The 20,770-nt window shown below is 35.8% G+C and overlaps 1 protein-coding gene across 1 annotated transcript; it reads left to right on the forward strand.

Moving 5' to 3' along the window:
• Positions 1 to 2,018: 2,018 nt before the first annotated feature.
• On the forward strand, positions 2,019 to 16,517 carry LOC140149129 (eukaryotic translation initiation factor 4E type 3-like). Its single transcript, XM_072171311.1, has 7 exons — positions 2,019 to 2,191; positions 9,007 to 9,079; positions 9,550 to 9,644; positions 10,920 to 10,980; positions 11,770 to 11,836; positions 13,369 to 13,524; positions 14,728 to 16,517. The coding sequence occupies exons 1-7, from the start codon at positions 2,034 to 2,036 to the stop codon at positions 14,769 to 14,771; spliced, it is 654 nt and encodes a 217-aa protein (XP_072027412.1). The 5' UTR covers positions 2,019 to 2,033; the 3' UTR covers positions 14,772 to 16,517.
• The last annotated feature ends 4,253 nt before the right edge of the window (positions 16,518 to 20,770 follow it).

Raw genomic sequence — 20,770 nt, forward strand, 5'->3', positions numbered from 1 at the left:
AGCTTAATAGCTGAAGCTAATTGGATATTTGTCAGGATATTTTAGATAGTTACAATCCCGCACCTTAACATGCTTAATGGATATACAAGTGTTATGATTAGGCCTATCATGCAGTCATGTCTACAGTGGAATTCATCCGACCTATGCAGGACTTAACCCCATTAAAAGCTATTAAACCAAGATAACACAACAGCTCAACTGATTAAATCGGATCTTCTCTGGTTGTGCACAAGTGTCTGTTTTCATGTGCGATATCGCAATAAAGCTGGTATTATAGCTTCAGTTGGGTAACCGATTATAAAGGAAACGAAAGGAAACAATGGTATGTGTAGCTTTGTTCACGAAATGAGACAATTGCCTGCTTTTTGTAAACCAGCATTCTTGAAAATGAGCAACATAATGATTGTTGACTTAACACGGTTTGGAAATAATTTCTTCATATTTTTGGTCGTTTACATATCCTTCCTAAAACACCAAAGCACGAATAGGCCTATGTTACAAAACTATATTGTCTAGAATTTTAGAAGAGTACTTTTAATATTGGCCGGTTATTTTTCACACAACGACGTTAACTAGGCAATGTACTATTACCTATAACATTAACTAAAACACCAAAGTACGAATATTTCCAAACATCTAAATTAGCTAAAAATTTAGGACATGTTAAAAAACTATATTTTCTAGAACTTTAGAAGAGTACTTTTAATATTGGCCGGTTATTTTTCACACAGCGACGTTAACTAGTCATATCCCCATACTTTTAACGAAGGGCTATTTGTAGAGGTCACGCGTCAATGGGAAAGAGCACTGTGTATTGTGTATAGGAAAACGGACAGTAACTGCAGTATGTGCTAACAGATTGCAACTATTAAACTATATCAAACGTGTATAAACCAAACAGCATGCAGCAAGATGACCAGTAGCCTAATAATGAGTGCATTAATTTTAACTTCAGTCAAATATTTATATCAGCATCCAATTTTACTGAATATGGATGGTGGTCTTTCAGAACATCAGTGAGAATATCTGCTTGGTGACCATATGTATGAAATGACAATAAACTTGGTTCTATCTCAGAGCTGAAAGTTAAAAATAATGATACACAGCCACTTTTTGTCACTTGCTATTTTGAAATTAGTTTTCTTGGTGTTCAATTACCAAGTGACATTTACGTTGGCCTACTCCCTATCATAGGCGTAGATCTGGGGGGTAGGCCCCAATATTTTGCCAGGGGGTGGTCCATACAATCTTCACCCCCCCCCCCAATGTTGACGCCTGTATGTGGGTTTTTGACCAAATTCACCTCCGTATTTGGCCATTTTAGCCCCCCCCCCCCTGCCAATTTTTGCACGCTTTGTACGAATTTGGCCACTTTTTCACCAAATTTCATCATTTTAGCGTCAATATGGCAAAATTTTACGCGCGCTTCGCGCGCATTTCACCCATAGGCCTATATAGGCCTACTTAGTTATTCTGTCGCCAAAAGTGCTGGATTCAAGATACTTTAAGCAATTTTTTCCAACTCCATCCCCCCTCCCATTGTCAAAAAAAAAAATCTACGCCACTGCTCCATAATTATATACCCCAGAAAACCGGGCCAGAAAAATACAAAACTATTTGGGGGGGGGGGGGAAATAGATATTATCTTGCTTTGCCAAATGAAACAGCTAAATCGTAATCCTTTGATTAGTTAAAACTGGCAATAAACGTCTAATTTTGCAAGGGGAAATTTGCATGATATTTTACATTATTGCAGTCACAAAATTCAAAGACTTGACACAGGTCTAAGCATTCAAAATTTGAAATATAGGTTATGAGTTTGCTCATAAATTTATTTTTGTATGTTAAATTTGATAATTGGTTGTGAAAGATATTGAAAATGTGTTTTCCAATATAAAAATTAGAATATTAAAAAAGTCCCCCTGAATTAGTGAAAGCAATTTGTGCGACTGGGTGGTTAAATTGGGTGCTTTTGGGGCGTAAATTCGGGCAATATCAACCAGCTGTTGATGTTGTAGTTTGTCCCGGGTAAGATGGCGGCTACAGAGGTCAGACAATCGGCGGATTGTGACTTAGATAAGACTGTCACAGCTGACAATACAGAAGTTAACTTTGATTCCATCCCACCAGCCACTGAATTAGACAAACCAGGAGTACCCCTGAACACTCCTTGGACGTTTTGGTTGGATAGGTAAGCGTTTAGCGGTCATATAATATTGTTGCGTCAACACCGGCTGTTTACTTTTTTTCCTGTATAATACAGTCATGGATGTATCTCATCTGTGTACATGTAATGATGTATGACAGTGGCGAGGACAGCTCGACAGTGGGTCATCCGGGTCCCAATAAAAATATATGTTATTTCATTTATGACTGACCATCAGGGCTCAGGGGCTTAACTAGGATTTGACAAACTTGTGCCTGTCACTTTTACCAAAATTTAAAACATAAAACATAAATTTAAAACGTACCACCACTTCTTGAGATCCGACTGGCCCTTACATACAGGCTATTAATTCAGGTTTACATTTCATTTACTATCTAACGTAATATAATAAACATTATCTTGCTGTATATGACTGACACCTTCTGGGGTAGCTCGTTCACATAGCGGTTCCGGTTCCGTTGTCCCACTGGCCTACTACAAAACGTAGATTGCATGGCGATCGGAGTGTTATCGTCAGAGCACCTCGGACTGATTCTGGGGGTACCTACTACCAGTGTTCGAAATAAGCACTTATCCTCTTGTCCTCTTGTCCAAAAATCACTGGGGACAACCATATTGAGATATGTACTTATCCTCTGGACAACCACTATATTTTACCTCTTAAATATGACACATTTTGGGGACAACCAAAATGTTTTGAGGACAAGCAGAATTTATGCTTTAGGGTTAGTTGTCCTCGGGACAACCTCCATATTTTCTTTATTTCAGACACTGCCTACTACCTACCAGGTTCAGTCGATCAGTTCCAGGTAGTGAGGGACACCCCACCTGATCATGTTATGGATCTATCGTGCTATGGTGGGGAATGTTATATATATTTCCCTGATAGCAAGTGCCGTTCCACACAAATTCAATGGAGGCTGAAACAAACTTTTCAGTGAATATCTCAAGGGATTCAATACAATTTGTCATAATATATGAGTATTCTGTCGGTCCAACATCCGGGCTATCTCTAGTCTCGGGCCCAAACTGCATGTGGCTCACGGTTTGTTATGAGCACCAGAAACCGGCTGTGAAGGAGGCTACATAGCGATGTTGCTGGAGTGGCATTCAATTTCGGAAAAAACGACACTCGACCATGGAATTTAATTTTAAGTTTGTCAGTATATAAACGGTAAATCAAGTAAGTTTCTTCCACTCTGAAGACTTAGAAACGGTTGTTTGATTCCACTGACTATTTGCGATCGAAATTTACGTAACACCAATGACAGAAATCATCAACAAAAATCGAATCAGGGACTTCTTTTCACTCGACCGTGAGTCGCATCATCAACCGGAAGTGACGTGCACGGACCGACAGAATACACGTGCGAACAGCGGTAGGCCCTACCTAAGAACTTTTGTATGCTGCTTCAGTTAAATTCCAAATTTAGATCATTTTTGACATTTTCTTTGAAAAATCCGACAAAACAAGAGGCTGCTTTGAGCACTAGCTGTAATGAGGCAGCGACTTAGGTCACATGATCGCATACTAAACTTGTGCATTTTCTGTGATTTCAAAGATATTTTGTGCCAGTCGGGAAGACTCTGTGCCAAATATTCCCGACCGACATGGCTAGAACACTGCTCGCAGTCTCCCTAAACATCAAAACTCCAAAGCGTTGCACATACTTGGCTATAGAATTACCCCTACGGTGATCTGTTGAGGAAGTTTACACAGTGGAGAATAGGTTCAAAAACAAATGTTCAGAACCCTTGAGACAGTTTCCCAAAACACCAAAAACGTTGCACATGTCTAATTAGCCTTTGCGGTGGTGCAATATTATTAAATGTGTACCCCTGAGGTGGTGAATTATAGGTGGGGGGCAAAGATTTTTTGGCAGGCCAAATTAAAGGGGGGGCAAGCATTTTTTGGCTATAATGCAGAATCTGTCATTAACTTTGAATTGAAATCAAAGTCACTGAACATTCCTCACTGGTTGTTATGTTATCAATACCGGAAGTGTCTGGTACTCATGGTCATTTGCATCACAACCCAGCTGAAGACTGAGGTCCGTATGCACAAAAGAGTTAGACCGGGTCTAAAGTTAGACCTGGTCTAAGTGGAATTTAGTTTCATCAGGAATGGTCCTTTACCCTTATTTCCTTCCTAGAGTAGCTAGCAAATTTTAAAGATTTAAATGCTAAGTTCAAAAATAATACAAAATAACTTGAGAAAATGTAAAGGAAAGTGTCCTTTCTCCTGGTACTAAATTCCACTTAGACCGGGTCTAACTTTAGACCTGGTCTAACTCTTTTGTGCATACGGCCCTGAAGGTTTCAGTCACAACTTCGGTTTTTCCATCAAAAATATGTATGTCTGGTTGACTAGATCATAATTTTTCATTAATTTAAAACACCTAAAAATTTGTGAAAATCAGGAACAAAAGTTTTTATTTGTCAAAATCCAGCTGTGTTCATTCAAATGAATTTCTTACTAATTAGGGGGTACTACACCAGGGTTGGACTTTTGACCGGTCAAAACCTGTTTTGTCCACAAAGCGGTTAAAACCGGACAAAAGTGGTCAAATCTGGTCAAAACCTGATTTGTATTCTAGAGTTAAGGGTGCATGCCACTAAATCCGCGTGTGAAGCGGTTTCCGGTAAAAGTTTATCACGACTATAGTCCCAACTTTGCATAAAAAATGTGCAAAATCGGTACAATATTAACAATTTTAGTGTTGCAAATCGTGTTTTGCTAGAACTTGTGAATGTGATCTCTACTAATTTGAACAGAAAACGCGAAAATTTGAGTGATGTTTACGATGATGAGCGCATGAACACACGAGGTCAAAACGCGGTTAGCAGTCGGACGTAAACACGGGAAAATCAGGTCTTTTTATATAGCGCTATTTTTCTCAAAAAGTAGACCTAAAATATGGTGTCATTTTCAGATATGTTATGCAGAATTTTGTTCTGATTAAGATGATATCAAATATATATTTCAAAGTAAGACGTAACTCGACTTATAGCCTAAAACGTGACCCCTATTTTGCACGTAAAGTCTATGGAAAGCTATTTTGTGGCATGTACCCTTTAAGGAGCAATTCCATGCGTTTTCAGCGCGTCTTTATCTATTTAAAATGCACGCGAAGAAAAGAGGAGGGACATCAACAAGCGCGTTCATGGACGCCGCCAGGTTTTTTCGCTGTACGGTGCGTTTGCATGAATAGGCCTGCTTTTATTTCCAATTTAATAAAAGTTCCGATTTTGGTAGAAGTTTGAAACCTTTTGATATGAATAAAGAAGAGTTTCAAAATATTGAAAACATTTTTATTGGTGTTTAAATTACAAAGAAGTTTTTCAATTTCATTGTTATTTTTTAACCAATTTTTTGTCATTTAAACTCAAGTTTTGGCCTTCAATTTTAATAAAATTACATAAAATATTAGATTTAAGATATTTAAGTTTCTAGTTTGCTTTATTTATACCACTGTCCAGTATTTTAAATTGTTATAACATTCAAAGTTTAATTTATATTAATATTTAATTTCAAATAGCCATTCATTACATTTGCTTTTTGGACAAAACGGGTTAAAAGTGACGCTGAAGGGGGGTAGGCCTACTTGATTGACATTTCTTGTCTTTTTAAATATTCTGCAGGTACTGAGAATGTTTTAATTTTGAAGTTATGCACTTGTAAAAGATGTTTAAAGAACGTTTACTCTTAACATCAATTAATATCTTCATGAAAATAGCAAATCAGCAACCATTGTGCATTCATGTGCATCAAAATGACGAAAAATGGCAATTGTCGGCTATCATGCTTGTGCTTGAAATCGACATCCTGTCTAAAGTATGAAAGAAAATAACCCAAAATTTCTTACAATTAATTCAAAATGTAGTGAAAAAGATAACAAAATCATTTTCAAGGCCTAAAAACGATGTTTTAGGGTTCATACCACTAAATCCGCGTGTGAAGCGGTTTCCGGTAAAAGTTTATCACGACTATAGTCCCAACTTTGCATAAAAAATGTGCAAAATCGGTACAATATTAACAATTTTAGTGTTGCAAACTGGTTTTGCTAGAACTTGTGAATGTGATCTCTACTAATTTGAACAGAAAACGCGAAATTTGAGTGATGTTTACGATGATGAGCGCATGAACACACGAGTTCAAAACGCGGTTAGCAGTCAGACGTAAACACGGAAAATCGGGTCTTTTATATAGCGCTATTTTTCTCAAAAAGTAGACCTAAAATATGGTGTCATTTTCAGATATGTTATGCAGAATTTTGTTCTGATTAAAATGATATCAAATATATATTTCAGAGTAAGACGTAGCTCGACTTATAGCCTAAAACGTGACCCCTGTTTTGCACGTAAAGTCTATGGAAAGCTATTTGGTGGCATGTACCCTTAAAAGAAGTTGTCAATGTAAATGTATCATACTTATGTATCATTTATAATACATATTACTCAAATAATAATAGAATAACATGATTTATTTATCAATTACTTTTAAAATAAATCATTAATTAAGAAGATATATAGATTTACGCACGGGCCACCTGGCTAGGGTACGGTTTTTGCCGGCAAAAACTTGTTTTTGCCAGCAAAGTGCCAACTCATAGTCAGTCAAATATTAAAAAGTAATACAGAAAGCTCATAAACAGTAACACACAACTTTCAATGAATCATTCAGCATATTTTTTGTCTCATTTAGTCCTTAAAATAAAAAAGTTTTGAATTTGACAAGCCGCATTTCAGAAAAATGCACTAGTGAGCAATGAAAACCCATGCCTTTTATAATTTCTTATGTTACTTGTAAAATTTTACAAAACCTGGCCTTGATACACTCGTGAAAGAAAGTATTTTTTAAGTTATAATTTGTTTTGAGATGAAAAAAGTGATCTATTTATCACTTTTTTAGTTTGTGCCATTTTGCAGGCAAAAACTGTTTTTGCCAAGTGGTTAAAACCATGCTTAAAACCATGGTATTTTCCACCTGTGGCAAAAACCTGCGAACCCTGGTACTATTACCGTCTATATCATTCATGTTACTCAAATTATTCAAGTTACCTACAAAAAGTAATGTTACGGCCTACAGTGATATCAATTTGTTTGTTGCACTTGTATGATGGCAACATTTTTGAGTGTTTGTATTAAATTAGATGTCAAGTGAGGTAAATTTTCAAACTTTTTCCTTTTATTTGATTTTGTAGCATAAAAATGGTTTTGACCAGTTTTGACCACTTTTTAGCAGTCAAAACTAGACGGTTTAAACCTGGTTTTAACCGGTTTTAACCACAGGGTTTAAACCGGGGCGGTTTTAACCGGCCAACCCTGTACTACACCCCTCAATAAATTTGTGTCTATTTAGTAACCAGTGCTCATAATTATGGGGACTTGCCAACCAGCACTGAGAGAGATTGTACTTCTTGCCCTTCAAAACATACCATGGAAAATGATCCGAGAGAGTATTCTGAACAAATAACATACAAATTTAGCCAATCTAGTGACTGACAACCTTGTTTTATTTAAAGATTACTTTTGAAAATGATCATGATGATAGCCACATTGTTCATCCATTGTAAATGTTTCTAGGAACCAGACTTCCTTCCTTGTCCTGGGCTGGCTTTGTTTTATATTAAACTGAAACTGAAAGTACATTGTAGGCCTGCCTGTATGAATAACTGTTAATGGGTATGTTTCAAATTATACAGGAATAGGAAAGTGTTGTAACATTTAGGCTATATAGGTTATTTATTAATCAATGTGTATCACTTGTTGGGAGCGAAATTATACAAAATAATACATGCATACTTAAATGTTGAGAGGGGGTGCTTTTAAGACGCATCAACATCTCAGTACAAGTGCATTATTTTGTACAATTTCTTGAGAATTTTTTACATGAGAAAAAATTTCATAATTAATATTTGCTATGTTTTTTATAACAAAATTGTTATTAAAAATGTTGGAAAATGTAAATGCATCAACCTGCAAGGAAAATTAACGCGTCCAACAGCACTGCACACATTGTGCAATTATACGCAATTAATGCATGGTTTGCACTTTTCTAATGTTTGCTCTGATTGTGTACATATGAGTGTATGAAGGCCTAATAAAACTGTATGTTTGCAAATATGTTTTGTGGGCTTTGAATTGAAATCAAAGTCACTGAACTTTAAAAGGAAGTGTTCAAAAATAATTTGGTGGGTCAGAGAATCAGACACTTGCTCATCAAAAAAATTACTATCCCCCCCCCCCCCTTGCAGGAGATTTTTTAAATTCAATCCCTATCCCTGGGAGAGGGATTAAAAGAAAAAAATATAAGACTCACCCTCTCTTTAGATTGGTACCTATAGGTAACAGGAATGATATATCTCAGGGGAGTTGTCGGGGCAAAGATATAAATTATTCATAATTTTGGACCATTGTCATTCATATTGAGAACAATGTGGGTTTGGTTGAGATTGATTCTGTTTATACTAAGGTGTGATACTTGAACTTGAACAAACTTGACACTTCTTGTTCACACATACTAATTAATACTGAAAGGCGCATTGTGGGGAGCATAGAAGCCATTTCAAGACATCTTGAGTATCCATTGAGTCCTTCACACAGGGACACAAAACACAACCATGTATCACTTCGTGCCGACGTGAGAGATCATTGTGCTCATACCATGCTATGCGCAATGCAAAATGCAATACACACAACCATACTGTTCAATACGTACCCACCTGTGATATGGTCTCATGTAACATGGGCAAGAACCAATGAAATTAGAGCAAAAACAACAACCGTTTTTAAAAGAATTAATCATAAAATGCTTATTTGTTTGTTATTTTTACCAGATCTATCCCAGGATCAACAGCAGCTCAGGTCGTAGCAAATTTACAGAAAATCTACACAGTAACAACAGTGGAGGTAAGTAAATGAAAGAAAAATGGCTTAGAATCTTTCTCCATTAATCTGTTTAAAGACATACTGTGTGGAGTAAAATGGTTTGGAAATATGTTGTGACCATTTCATTGACTATTTAAAATAAGTTATAACCTAGTACCACAATATCCACACCTGGACTCTATACCAAGCAAGTCCAAATTTTCACAAATATTGAAATTGAACAGCTTTAAACAATGTTTAAACAATGTTTATGAGTAGTGAGCATGGACATAGACTGGTATGTAATGAATGATGTTGTACCATTCACTTGAAACATTTTAAATCCAACCTTACAGTATGTAAAAATTTGACTCACTTCGCTGCACCGATAACAAACTACATTGCTATTGTGAGTATTGTGTTTTTCTCTCTGATTTGGTTGTAATACCACACTCAAATCAGTTTTTAAATTCTAAGATTCATGCTTAACCTCTTTTTTTTTTTAATTTCAGAGTTTCTGGAGTGTGTACAATAATATACCAGATGTTGATAAATTAGGTATCCGATTCAGCTACCATTTAATGCGAGACGAAAGAAAACCTGTATGGTAAGTAGGCTACTGGGGGAGATGGGGAGTGACTGTATACCAGAGGTAGTTTCATCGCACAGTTTGAGAAGGGCATAGCCAGGGGGGCAAACTGGCCCCCATAGAAAATTTCCAGGGAATATGGGGATGGTAAAAAGTAAAATGTCCTTAAAATGACTAAAAATGGGACAAAAGATTAACAAATAGGGACACAAATTTGGCTTTGCCCCCTCACACTAAAATCCTGGCTACGCTACTAAGTTTAAGAATTGATTCACAAAGCAAGCAATCTACTGAGCAAACTTCAACAATTTATGAGAAATCAACTTTGTTTCATTCAAATCTTTTTTTACAAATCATTTTATGACATTCAAGTTAAACAGTTTCTGGTCAACTTTCCAACCCTACTGTACAAGTGTTTAGGAGCTGTTTGAAGAGCTATGTTTTGCTTGCTATGGATGCATCCATGGACACATAACACACAAAGTGGAATCCCTCATGTATCATATTTACAATGACTGGGTGAGAAGGATTGGACAGGATGGTATACCAGTAAATATACCTACAACATGTAGCAATGGGCTATTCCAGATGTATTCCGCACCCCCCCTATGGAAGACATTAAAAAAAAATACAATTCCAGCTGGAATTGAGATGTGTCTAGAATTCCAGCAGTCATTTTTAACACCGATTCCGGCTGGAGGGTATGGAAGACATTGAGATTAGGTGAAATTCAGGCTGCTAAAATTAACAAAAAAACAAGAGTGGGGAATGGTCAAAAATGCTACAATTCCGGCAGGATCTTCACTTATGGTCGCCATCTCGATTAACCTATGAAAGACATTTACAATTTACTTGAATTCTGGCTGGAAACTGAAAAAATGTTCCAATTCCAGCTGGAACCCTATGGAAGACATTTACATTTACTTGAATTCGCTGGCCATATTACCACAATTCCGCAGGGTCTTCCATGGGGTTTTCCTGACATGTGAATTCCGGCTGTCAATTTAGCCCCAAATTCCGGAAGTGTCTTCCATAGGGGGGGTGCGGAATACATCTGGAATAGCCCAATATATATCATCTCTAAATGTAACAAGAATCCTTTTTGGGAAACAAACCAGCAAAAAAACCAATCTGGACCTGGCAGAGATATTCTCATGTTGTTTTGGCACATAATGAAGATCATGGCTAAGTTTCCTGAAAAACAACCCTTGTTGACCTCAGATGACCCCAGTGAATGACCCTCAATTTATTGAATGTGTGAAACATTAATATATGTTGTGTGGTTTATTACAGGGAGGAGCCAACCAATGCAAGTGGAGGTGACTGGAAGTTTAAAGTGCCAAAACACCACACAGTAAGTTTGAATCAATTGGTCTCTTTGTCAGAGGAAGTTCATTAAAAAATTGTTTGGTGGCAATTGTTGTGGTTATTTAAATGCAAAAAATAACTGACACTGGATCTTCTAACTTGACAATGGAACACTTATCTTTGAAGTTAAAGTGACTTGCTGAGATATGTTGAGGACCGAAAAGTCACTCAAAACTTGTTGATAAATCAGGTTAATTCCCGAAAATCATTCTCTTCTCAGAAATATTGACAAAACATGAAGAAAATGGAAAGTTTATGTCTGTCTTTGAGATCGCATCCCATATGGATTTGTACACATACTTCCTTAAAATATTACAGTTGGAGTTTACAAATCTGGATTTTTATTCCTTGTATTTATAAAAAACATAACAAAGTACAAACATATCAAAAAAACTCAATTTTGCGAAAGAAACAATGTCTAGAGTACACAGCCGTGTTAATAAGACTCATTACGTACTGTCAAAAGGTTGAAATTTGAAAAAAAGTAACAATTAGGCTTGATTTGATGACTTGCAAGCTGCATGCAGTGAACACATATCATTATATATGAAGTCGTGTAAAACCATGGAATAGGAGATCAGACCAGCCAGTTATTTTGAATGTGCCAGCAGGGGGAAGCTTATATATAGGCTTGTCCATGGAATGTTAACATCAGTTTCACTCTATTATAAATACTGAAATCTAGAATTGTCAACAGTTTAAACCTGTTCGTTATGTTATTGCTGAATGTTAAATTATTTTGTTTCACTTTTCTAATTCTTTTACATTTGTACAGTCAAAAGTATGGAAAGAATTATTACTAGCAACAATAGGAGAACAGTTTGCAGATTCCATTAGTCCAGGTTAGTTTTATAATAGTTATATTACATTTGAATTATTATCCCCATAGAAAAAATTACAAACAAAACTTAAGTCCTGCTTAAATCCTCAGTCTTTACACTAGTCTAACTCATGAATATATTGCATCATGGATACACCCAAGACCTTGTGTTTGTTTGTGATGCATGATTAAGTGGTAGCATAATAATCTTTAGAAATTGAAAATCATTTTAGACCATACACACTATCATATTTTCATAGTACATTATTATTAGGCCTAAAACAAAAGTTTGTATTGCTCTTAAAACCCCAAAGTCAGGGTTGCCATATAAAATATTGATATTATAAAATCAAAATATTCTAAAATGCAAGTCCACTGCAATATATGATGGTAAACAATGATTTTTATTAGGTTTGCCAGGCTGTCTGTTTTAGTAATCAGATTTGTGGGGTTTGAATTACAAACAGGCAAAACATTTTGTGAATTTTATAGCAAATATATGAAAATTCAAACATAGATTTAAAGGGGTCGGTGTAAAAGGGAAATTTTTTGTGGCATACTTTTACCATGCTACATATGAAAAGTTTATATTGTCAAATAACATGCATCTACATTTAACACATCCCAATCATTTAACTCATAAAAATGTCCAAATTAAAATCCCGCCAACAATTCAGCAGTGATATATAGTCTGCCTGTTCTTTTATTCTTTTCTGGATTACTAATACCCCCATAATTGGAAAAAAATCTGGTGTTGAAATTTTTTTTACTATACTTAACATTTTCCCTCTAATTAATTTCTGTGATATATAGACCAGTAATATATGTATGCCGAGGGGAAAACAATTCTGCCAATTTTGATCTGATCAAAGTATAGTTAGGTTAGCATGTAGAAAAGACCTTGATTGTTAAGCAATCAGTGTCAAATTGTTTACTTATTGATTAATTGTGATTGTGTGGTTATCAATAGCCAGTGTCATTTTAGTTTGACCCTTATCTGATTTATAACAGTGGATTAGGTGGATATATGTAAATTAAATCACCAAATCATATAAAAACTCATCTGTGTATTGAGTTACAAGCTGTGATATGTGTTCTATTATAATGAGTTTGGTCCCGTAAAATCGTTTTAGTTGTATGTCCATAGTGTTAATTAGAGCAAATACTGTAGGTGAACACAATGACAATGCAATGAGGGTCACCCTTAACATGCTGTCATGTCCCAGGTACTGGGAAGTATATTGCATAACCAGCCTATGTGTTCCAATGGGGCAAAAGCATGGAAGCTGGTCCTGGTTAGAGGGGACTCAATTAGCAGAAAAATGGCAGATTTAAAGGGGTACTTTATTTTGTTATTCTAACATAAATTGCAACTTTTTTGGAGGAAATTGGGGAATGAGGCTGTGGATCACGAAGTGGCCCTTTAACAGAAATGTTTTTTGGTTTTTTTTGGTCCTGATTTTGTATGGTCCATATGAAATGTCATAAATGGCAATAAAGGAACCATTTGGAAAAGAAGCAATTATTCTAATGCTCATTTTTTCCCATTTCCAGAGGATGAAATATGCGGTGTGAGTGTTAGTATACGCAATATGGATGATGTAGTACAAGTATGGAATAGACATGCACCTCTAGCAGCACAAGCAAAAATAGTTGACAAAGTTAAACAATTAGCACCAGATGTGGAATTCAGAACAACATTTTATAAAAGTGAGTCTCAACATTTTAGGTCATTAGTAAGACCAATTTGAGCTATATTGTTGTGTAGCTGTCCAATGGAAACGTAATTGTTTGAAATGTGTTGTTCATCCACATTAAAAGGAAAAATTTTCAATTTGGACCATCTTCCCCCAAAAAAAAAAGAAATGCCCAATGTAGTAAACGTAATACTTTACAATTTAGTATTATTAAAGGACATTTCTATAGCGCTCTACAGATAACACAGCGCTTTTGCTCCAAAACAAAATACACAAGAGTATATATGACAACTTGATGTTGTCTTGTTGTCTTAAAGGTTTATTAAATTAATACATGTAAGGGTTGGTGTAGTTAAAAGGGTGGGTGGTTTGGTGCCTTTGAACCATGTCAGGGTTGCTGGCATTGACTCCTGGTATTGGGCTATTCCAGATGTATTCCGCACCCCCCTATGGAAGACATTAAAAAAAAAACAATTCCAGCTGGAATTGAGATGTGTCTAGAATTCCAGCAGTCATTTTTAACACAGATTCCGGCTGGAGGGTATGGAAGACATTGAGATTAGGTGAAATTCAGGCTGCTAAAATTAACAAAAAAACAAGAGTGGGGATTGTGAAAGGCTATGATGTGCCTATGGAAGACATTCATATTTCTTAATATTCCGGCTGGAAAATGGTCAAAATGCTCCAATTCGCAGGATCTTCACTTATGGTCGCCATCTCGATTAACCTATGAATGACATTTACAATTTACTTGAATTCTGGCTGGAAACTGAAAATGTTCTAATTCCAGCTGGAACCCTATGGAAGACATTTACATTTACTTGAATTCCAGCTGGCCATATTACCACAATTCGGCAGGGTCTTCCATGGGGTTTTCCTGACATGTGAATTCGGCTGTCAATTTAGCCCAATTCGGAAGTGTCTTCCATAGGGGGGTGCGAATACATCTGGAATAGCCCATTGTGAGTGACCAGCTACACCAAGTGCCTCTCCGCTTGAATTTTACCTTTGGTTCAACATAATTTAGTACTGTGTAAATGCATAAAGGCTCTGTATAACTACATGTAGTACATTCATTCTGTGGTGTTTTGGGCCACATTTCCCTTTTTCTTTCCTTTTTTTGCCATTATTGCTCCATAATCAAGCACTTGAACATAGTTTTTAGATCACTGCTTTGTCTTTGAAACACTAAATTACTTGTTTATTTTTCCAACAGCACATCAGCAACATCATGCATTTGAAGGTGGATCAAGAAAATGACCACACACCCCCATGATTGAAGACTAACTGTGACATTTTATTTATGTACTGCTGTAAATTTTAAAAAAGAAAAAAGAATGTTGAATGTTTCTACCCTAAAATATTAACCAGTCAGGGATGTCAACACTAAAATTTGAATTTGAAAACCAAGACTGCACTACTACTGAATGATTCCACTAGAATGAAGAGGACACCTGCTACATATCAGCAGTATTACAGGACAAGTGTGCATGATGGGTTTAACCAGCAACTGTCTCAAAGATGTGCAGCCCATTTAAAAAATAAATGGAGGAAGAGGTCAAATTGTTGGAGGCAGAGTTACCTTTTTAAGATGAGTTGCATTGATTGGAGGCAGGTGTTTACTTGTAATGTTAAGAGGATCTGTGTCGTATTGCATTCGTATATAATAATATATGTAACTGTCAAGAAGCACTCAGATTAATACATTTAATATACCTTCTGCAGGGACTTCAATTTTATCAAGCTTTTAGAGTATCAAGAGTTGATTCCCTTATTATAAATGATCCAAAAGATAAATCTTATCAATTTAATTTGTTAAGTAGATGAGCTCCTATTAATATTTATCAGTAGTCTTGGCTCTGCAAATGGGCAAATTATTATTTTTTTACAGTTTGTAGAAATGCATTATATCTAATATGTATATTGATAGTTACTCGCCAGTTAGGTTCATTAGAATGAATTGTCATGCATATATATGAATCTCATTTCATTATTATGATCCATGGTACCTGCCAATTACCATATAAAACAGAGGCAGGCATTTTTTTTGTTGATCAGCACTCGATAGAAGTAATTCATGCAAGAAATGCATATAATGTTCAGAGGTGTAACATAATACTGTATCATTATGTAATTGTTGCAGGCAACAATTTGCACAATAACCAAATTATTAGAATTTATAGATGCATGTGAAAAACTCTTGTCCAATATACCATGCAGTTCCAGCACACTATAAGTAATGCCTACAATGTACATTAATGTTAAACACATTGGATGCAATGTAGGATAATTACATCTGTATGTAGTCTTTTGTGGGATGCAAATCTGTGTCTACATATTTGTGACTTTCCACAAATAATAATAAAATATCAAACTCCAGGAGTTTGTTCGGCTAATCATTGGGTGAAGCACTTCCGCTTGTTGCGTAATGCGTGGCTGGTGCGTGCTACAGTGAATTTACGCAAGTGCAAGTTGGTACTTTATGGAAACATGCAGTAACAAAAACCAAATGATTTTCGCCAATTATAAGCCAAACATACTTTAACATGAAACTTCAAGGCAGTAAAAAGCCCCTATTTTAATATGCATATATACCACCCTGCCATTTCTGTGCATCCATTTCCAATGAGTCTGCAACCACTGGGAAATGCACTGCCAAATAACTTGGGACCACATGTATTGCCACATCAAATTATGATAGTGATTAGATGAGCATTTAGTCCATGGACCAAAAACTAGGTTGGGTCCTGGGGTTGTATATTTTGCAAACGCAGGGTGATATTGTGCCATCATAGATTGAAGAGGTGCATATAGCCCCGCAACAGGGCAAAGTCTCTATGTTTTGTGTGTAATGACAATTCTCGCATATTCATGAGGACCAGTAATCTATCTCTGGTGTTTAACAAATGACACTTGTGTTCCGTGCCTCCATATGTAGGCCAAAGATATCAAGACTGTACTTTGGAAAATATTGGGTAAGAGGCGCATAGTGGATGTCACAGATGCTGCCCCAACCAAGTAACACTGTGGAAAAAATTGAGAGTTTGATGTTTCATTATGATTCGTGGAAATCACATATATGTGGAGCAAGCACTAAATATGTTAAGGACTCGAAATCTACAGTATTGGTATAAATTAACATTTTATGAAGATAAGATATGATTTTATTAAAGATGTGCCTAAAAGGAAACATACAATGTATTCTATACTTTGTAAATGCATATGGAATGAAAATTTTAGATCAGAGTCAATTAAAATGGCAGGCTGGTAACAAGGCTATGAAAATATCACGCTGGTAATAAGGTCATGACATTTGTATTCAGTCTGTCTACAAGGTCGCATGTCACAAATAGGTCACCCAAAAATGGAGGAGCCGTAACATGAAAATGCTTTCTTCCCACTTCAAGTTTAGTTTATTCTAAAAGTATGATACCTATTTTAGAAAGTTTGGTGTCATTTTGTAGATAATTATGTTCTTTGTCAAATGCAAAAACCCCAAGTCAATTGGACAACTACTTTGAGATTTATACTTCAATATGTAAGATGTGTCAATGGAGGAGCTGGGGCGGGTGAGCCGGGGCGGGTGAGCCCCATAGGGTTGTACACAAAATTGTGAAAATATGGCAAACTTCAAACCTTTGTATCTTAAAAAGTACAAGTAGCATGGACCACAAATTGCACATATATCATCCTGGATTGTAGATCTACCTCATAGCAGATCAAATATAACAAAAGATGTAACTAATTAAATGCTAATTAAGACAGTTTTCCCTATATGTTACTGTACAAAGTGTGCACGTAATGCTCCGACATTTCTAAATGGCCTATCTCTTGCCCGAGTCACCCTGCTTATTCAAAGTACACATATTTTAAGGAAATTTGATGAGGAATTCAATTATGCTATTAGTTTTAGTGCCAGACATGGAGGAAAAAAGTTTTGATTGATAATTTCCTACAAATTGTAAAATTATTTTGCAATTTTTGACCACCCTGTATGTTTAACGCAAGGGATATGGCACAAGAAGCTTTAAAAAAGGGATATTTGTTGGAAGGGCCCATGCAATGTCTTTCTGAATCCATATTTATTTTGAGCTACATAGCTTTCAGAAAAAGAAAATATGGGGTTTACCATGACATGAAAGATGCTAATTTTGTTGATGTTCCACCCTGTATATTTCTTACCCACCCTGTATTATGATATTATACTTTGTTGATTTGGCATCCTTGTCATATAAGCTTTCCAGAAATGTATACTTTTAATGGTCTAAAATGTATTCATTAAAAGTTGTGTTGAAGTGAATCAAAATTGGTGATATTTTTATCATAAAACATTATGTTACACAAAAGATGACCAATTCATGACATGCGACCACAAATGGATGAAGTTACTTTACTGGTATTTGAGGAGTTTTGGGCCTAAAATGTATCTATGCAGATGGCACTACTTGCACACTGCTCCAATAGTGGAACTAAGTGGTCATTTTTTTATGAGCAATTGCTAGGCTTGATCATACTTAGTTCCAGAATTGCAAGTATAGGTTATGATTTTAAAAACAGAAGACCCTGACAGTGGCGTAACTTTGGGTCAAGGTGCATTTAACATCAAAAACATGTTCTGTTACTGCAAAATAGTTGGCAAAACATGTTTGCAAACATATTTTACAAAAACATTTTGATGACATTTTAAAAATGTTGTTGCAGTGTGTTCTCATGCACAATGTTTAAAAACATTTTCATGATCTTTATAAACTCTGACATTTAATGTTCTCAAGACGTTTTTACCAAAATCAAAACCTAAAACAAAAAACATTTTGCATTTGCCTGGTCAGTAAGCCAGCACGAGGCCACGAGCAGTGTAAGTAACAAGTAAGTAAAATTATTAAGATCATATGGTTCTCATCATGTAATGAGTGATGCTCTTGTTGGCTTCCATTATAAATCCAATGTGTTTCTCATCAATTGTGAAAAGCAATATTCACATCCTACTTATTTAGTATTGTGTTTTCATTATTTATGCCAGTAATCATTGGATAAAATAATTTTCAGGCCTTAATGTTATTCAATTTTAAATATAAAGCAACAAAACGGGTAATACATTTGATACAGCAAGTTATTTTATGCAGAAATCATAAATTTGTGAAGCAGGTTTTTACATGTTTATGCATATTTTGTTAACTAAAGTGAATTTCAGTTGGAATGCATGTTCTACATGTAGTCCTTGAGAGCAGCTGTCTTTACTAGTGGTTATACCCTATGTATGGCTATCTAATGCTTAGAATCAGTGTGTAAAATAGCACCAGTCTGCATGCCCGAGACAGGCTACTTTGTCATGTATGCTATTTTCATAAGCAGCCCATTGGACGGATACCCTGAAATGTTGCCAGTATAACTATAGTAGTGGAGTACCGACTGTTGAAATACCAGGATAAAATTAACCAAATTTTTGATGTTCATCTTCCTTTTGGCGTGTTTTAGGCCACAATTACCTTATTTTGGCCCATCAGCTTTAAACATTGCACATTTTCGCATGCATACATCCCAGTAACGGGTCAGCTGTACAATTTTGTCCGGTACACCACAGATAACTAGAAATACAGGTACAGGTTACTTTTCTCAGAAGATTGAATGTTCTATTTGTAAATGTGCATAATGCAGTCCTAATTAAACATACCATAACAGTTCGCCTGATGGTGCACATGGGCTTCTTGTCCTTAAGGTAAATTTTACATACAAATAGATAGTTCCCTCCGCTGAAATTTACTGTAGAATGGAGGGATTTACAACTTCTAATACTACTACTGAATCAGGTGGAATCATGGAGAAAATTACATTTTTGTGGAAATACAACAAAAAATTTAAGCCATGTAAAAAGGATTGCTGACACACTTTTATTGTTCTACTTCCATTTAAACTTCCATTCAAGAAATTGTGAGTAAGGGGGTAATTCTGTGGTATGATTGGCAAGATTTGAATTATGCTATTCTAGGTTATGTAATCTGGGAAGAATATCTAAGTACTGTTTTTCTTCAACAATCAATTACTAAATATCTCCATTCTGTGAAATGAAAATTGGCTCATTGCTTTCAATTTTAAGGGCAGCAGTTAACAACTCACTTTAAAGCTGCTCTGAAGTTTCCGTCCAATAAATGTCAGTATAATGAAATGGCTTGGAAACCATCCAAAACACTTGTGAGCAGTATCGACTTCGCTAATGAGACATGATACTGTAGCTATTCAAAAATAAGTCCAGATAAACTGAACTAGCGCTTTTTACTTTGTTTATCTACCTTGATGGTCTTGGTCACATTGTTATTCTAACTTCTTGATCGTTTCAGAAACTCAGAAAACAAAACTTTGATGACCTATGTGCGAAGTCGTTTTGCTGGTTCCCCTGCAACTTTTTGTCTCTCATCTGCTCATCTTCTCCTACTGACCAAAGATGCAATGTTGATGCTGGTCGGCAGCTTACTGGCCAATGTGTGAAAACAGTGAAATTTGAATTAATTGTGTGGTGATCGTCATGTAAAGTGCACCGAAAATACCAACATGTTGTGTTGGAGTTGGTGTATTGCATGTAGCACATGTACAGATGATCTCATGGCAGTGTGTCAATTATATATTATTTGAGGGAATGGATGATGTGTGCAATTTCGGCCAACCTGTACCTGCGCTATTGTTCGGTCTAAGCACCAAAGTGTAGCACTAAGATTTCATATAACTCAAAAAAATCATTCAAGGAAATAATATATTTGTGACAAAGACCTCTTATTTGATTAAGACTAAAGTTGTTGAAGTAAGCATGTAAGTGAAAAACCTACTGAAAACTTAAAGTTATGTTATATTTTATTTACTTAATTTTCTTCCTGAAAGTATATTTTCAAACCAATGTACATGTGGTCTTCATTTTTCTAAGCATCCTTCCATGACCATTTGAAACTACTAATGGTATAAATCAACAAATATATATTTTTTTGTGAATGTGTGTGAAAGTTTCCTATAAGTTGATGCTTAAGTAGTTGATGTAATTATTCAAGATTCTTTAAAAAAGAATATGAACAAAAGAACAGATGCAAAGAAGATTTTCACTGCATCCCATAATGCACCCTTTCTCATGTCGGATCAAACACCCCAGTGGTACTTTGTTTCCATGGTCACTCGTATGGCAAGCTAAAGGGCCCATTACGTATTGCGACAACGCGTTGCTTTCGAAAGCAACGCGTTGCTAAGCTCAACCAATAGATATAGAGCTTTTAGCAACA

The sequence above is a fragment of the Amphiura filiformis genome, chromosome 3 (genome assembly GCF_039555335.1).
Source record: "Amphiura filiformis chromosome 3, Afil_fr2py, whole genome shotgun sequence".
Classification (NCBI taxonomy): domain Eukaryota; kingdom Metazoa; phylum Echinodermata; class Ophiuroidea; order Amphilepidida; family Amphiuridae; genus Amphiura; species Amphiura filiformis.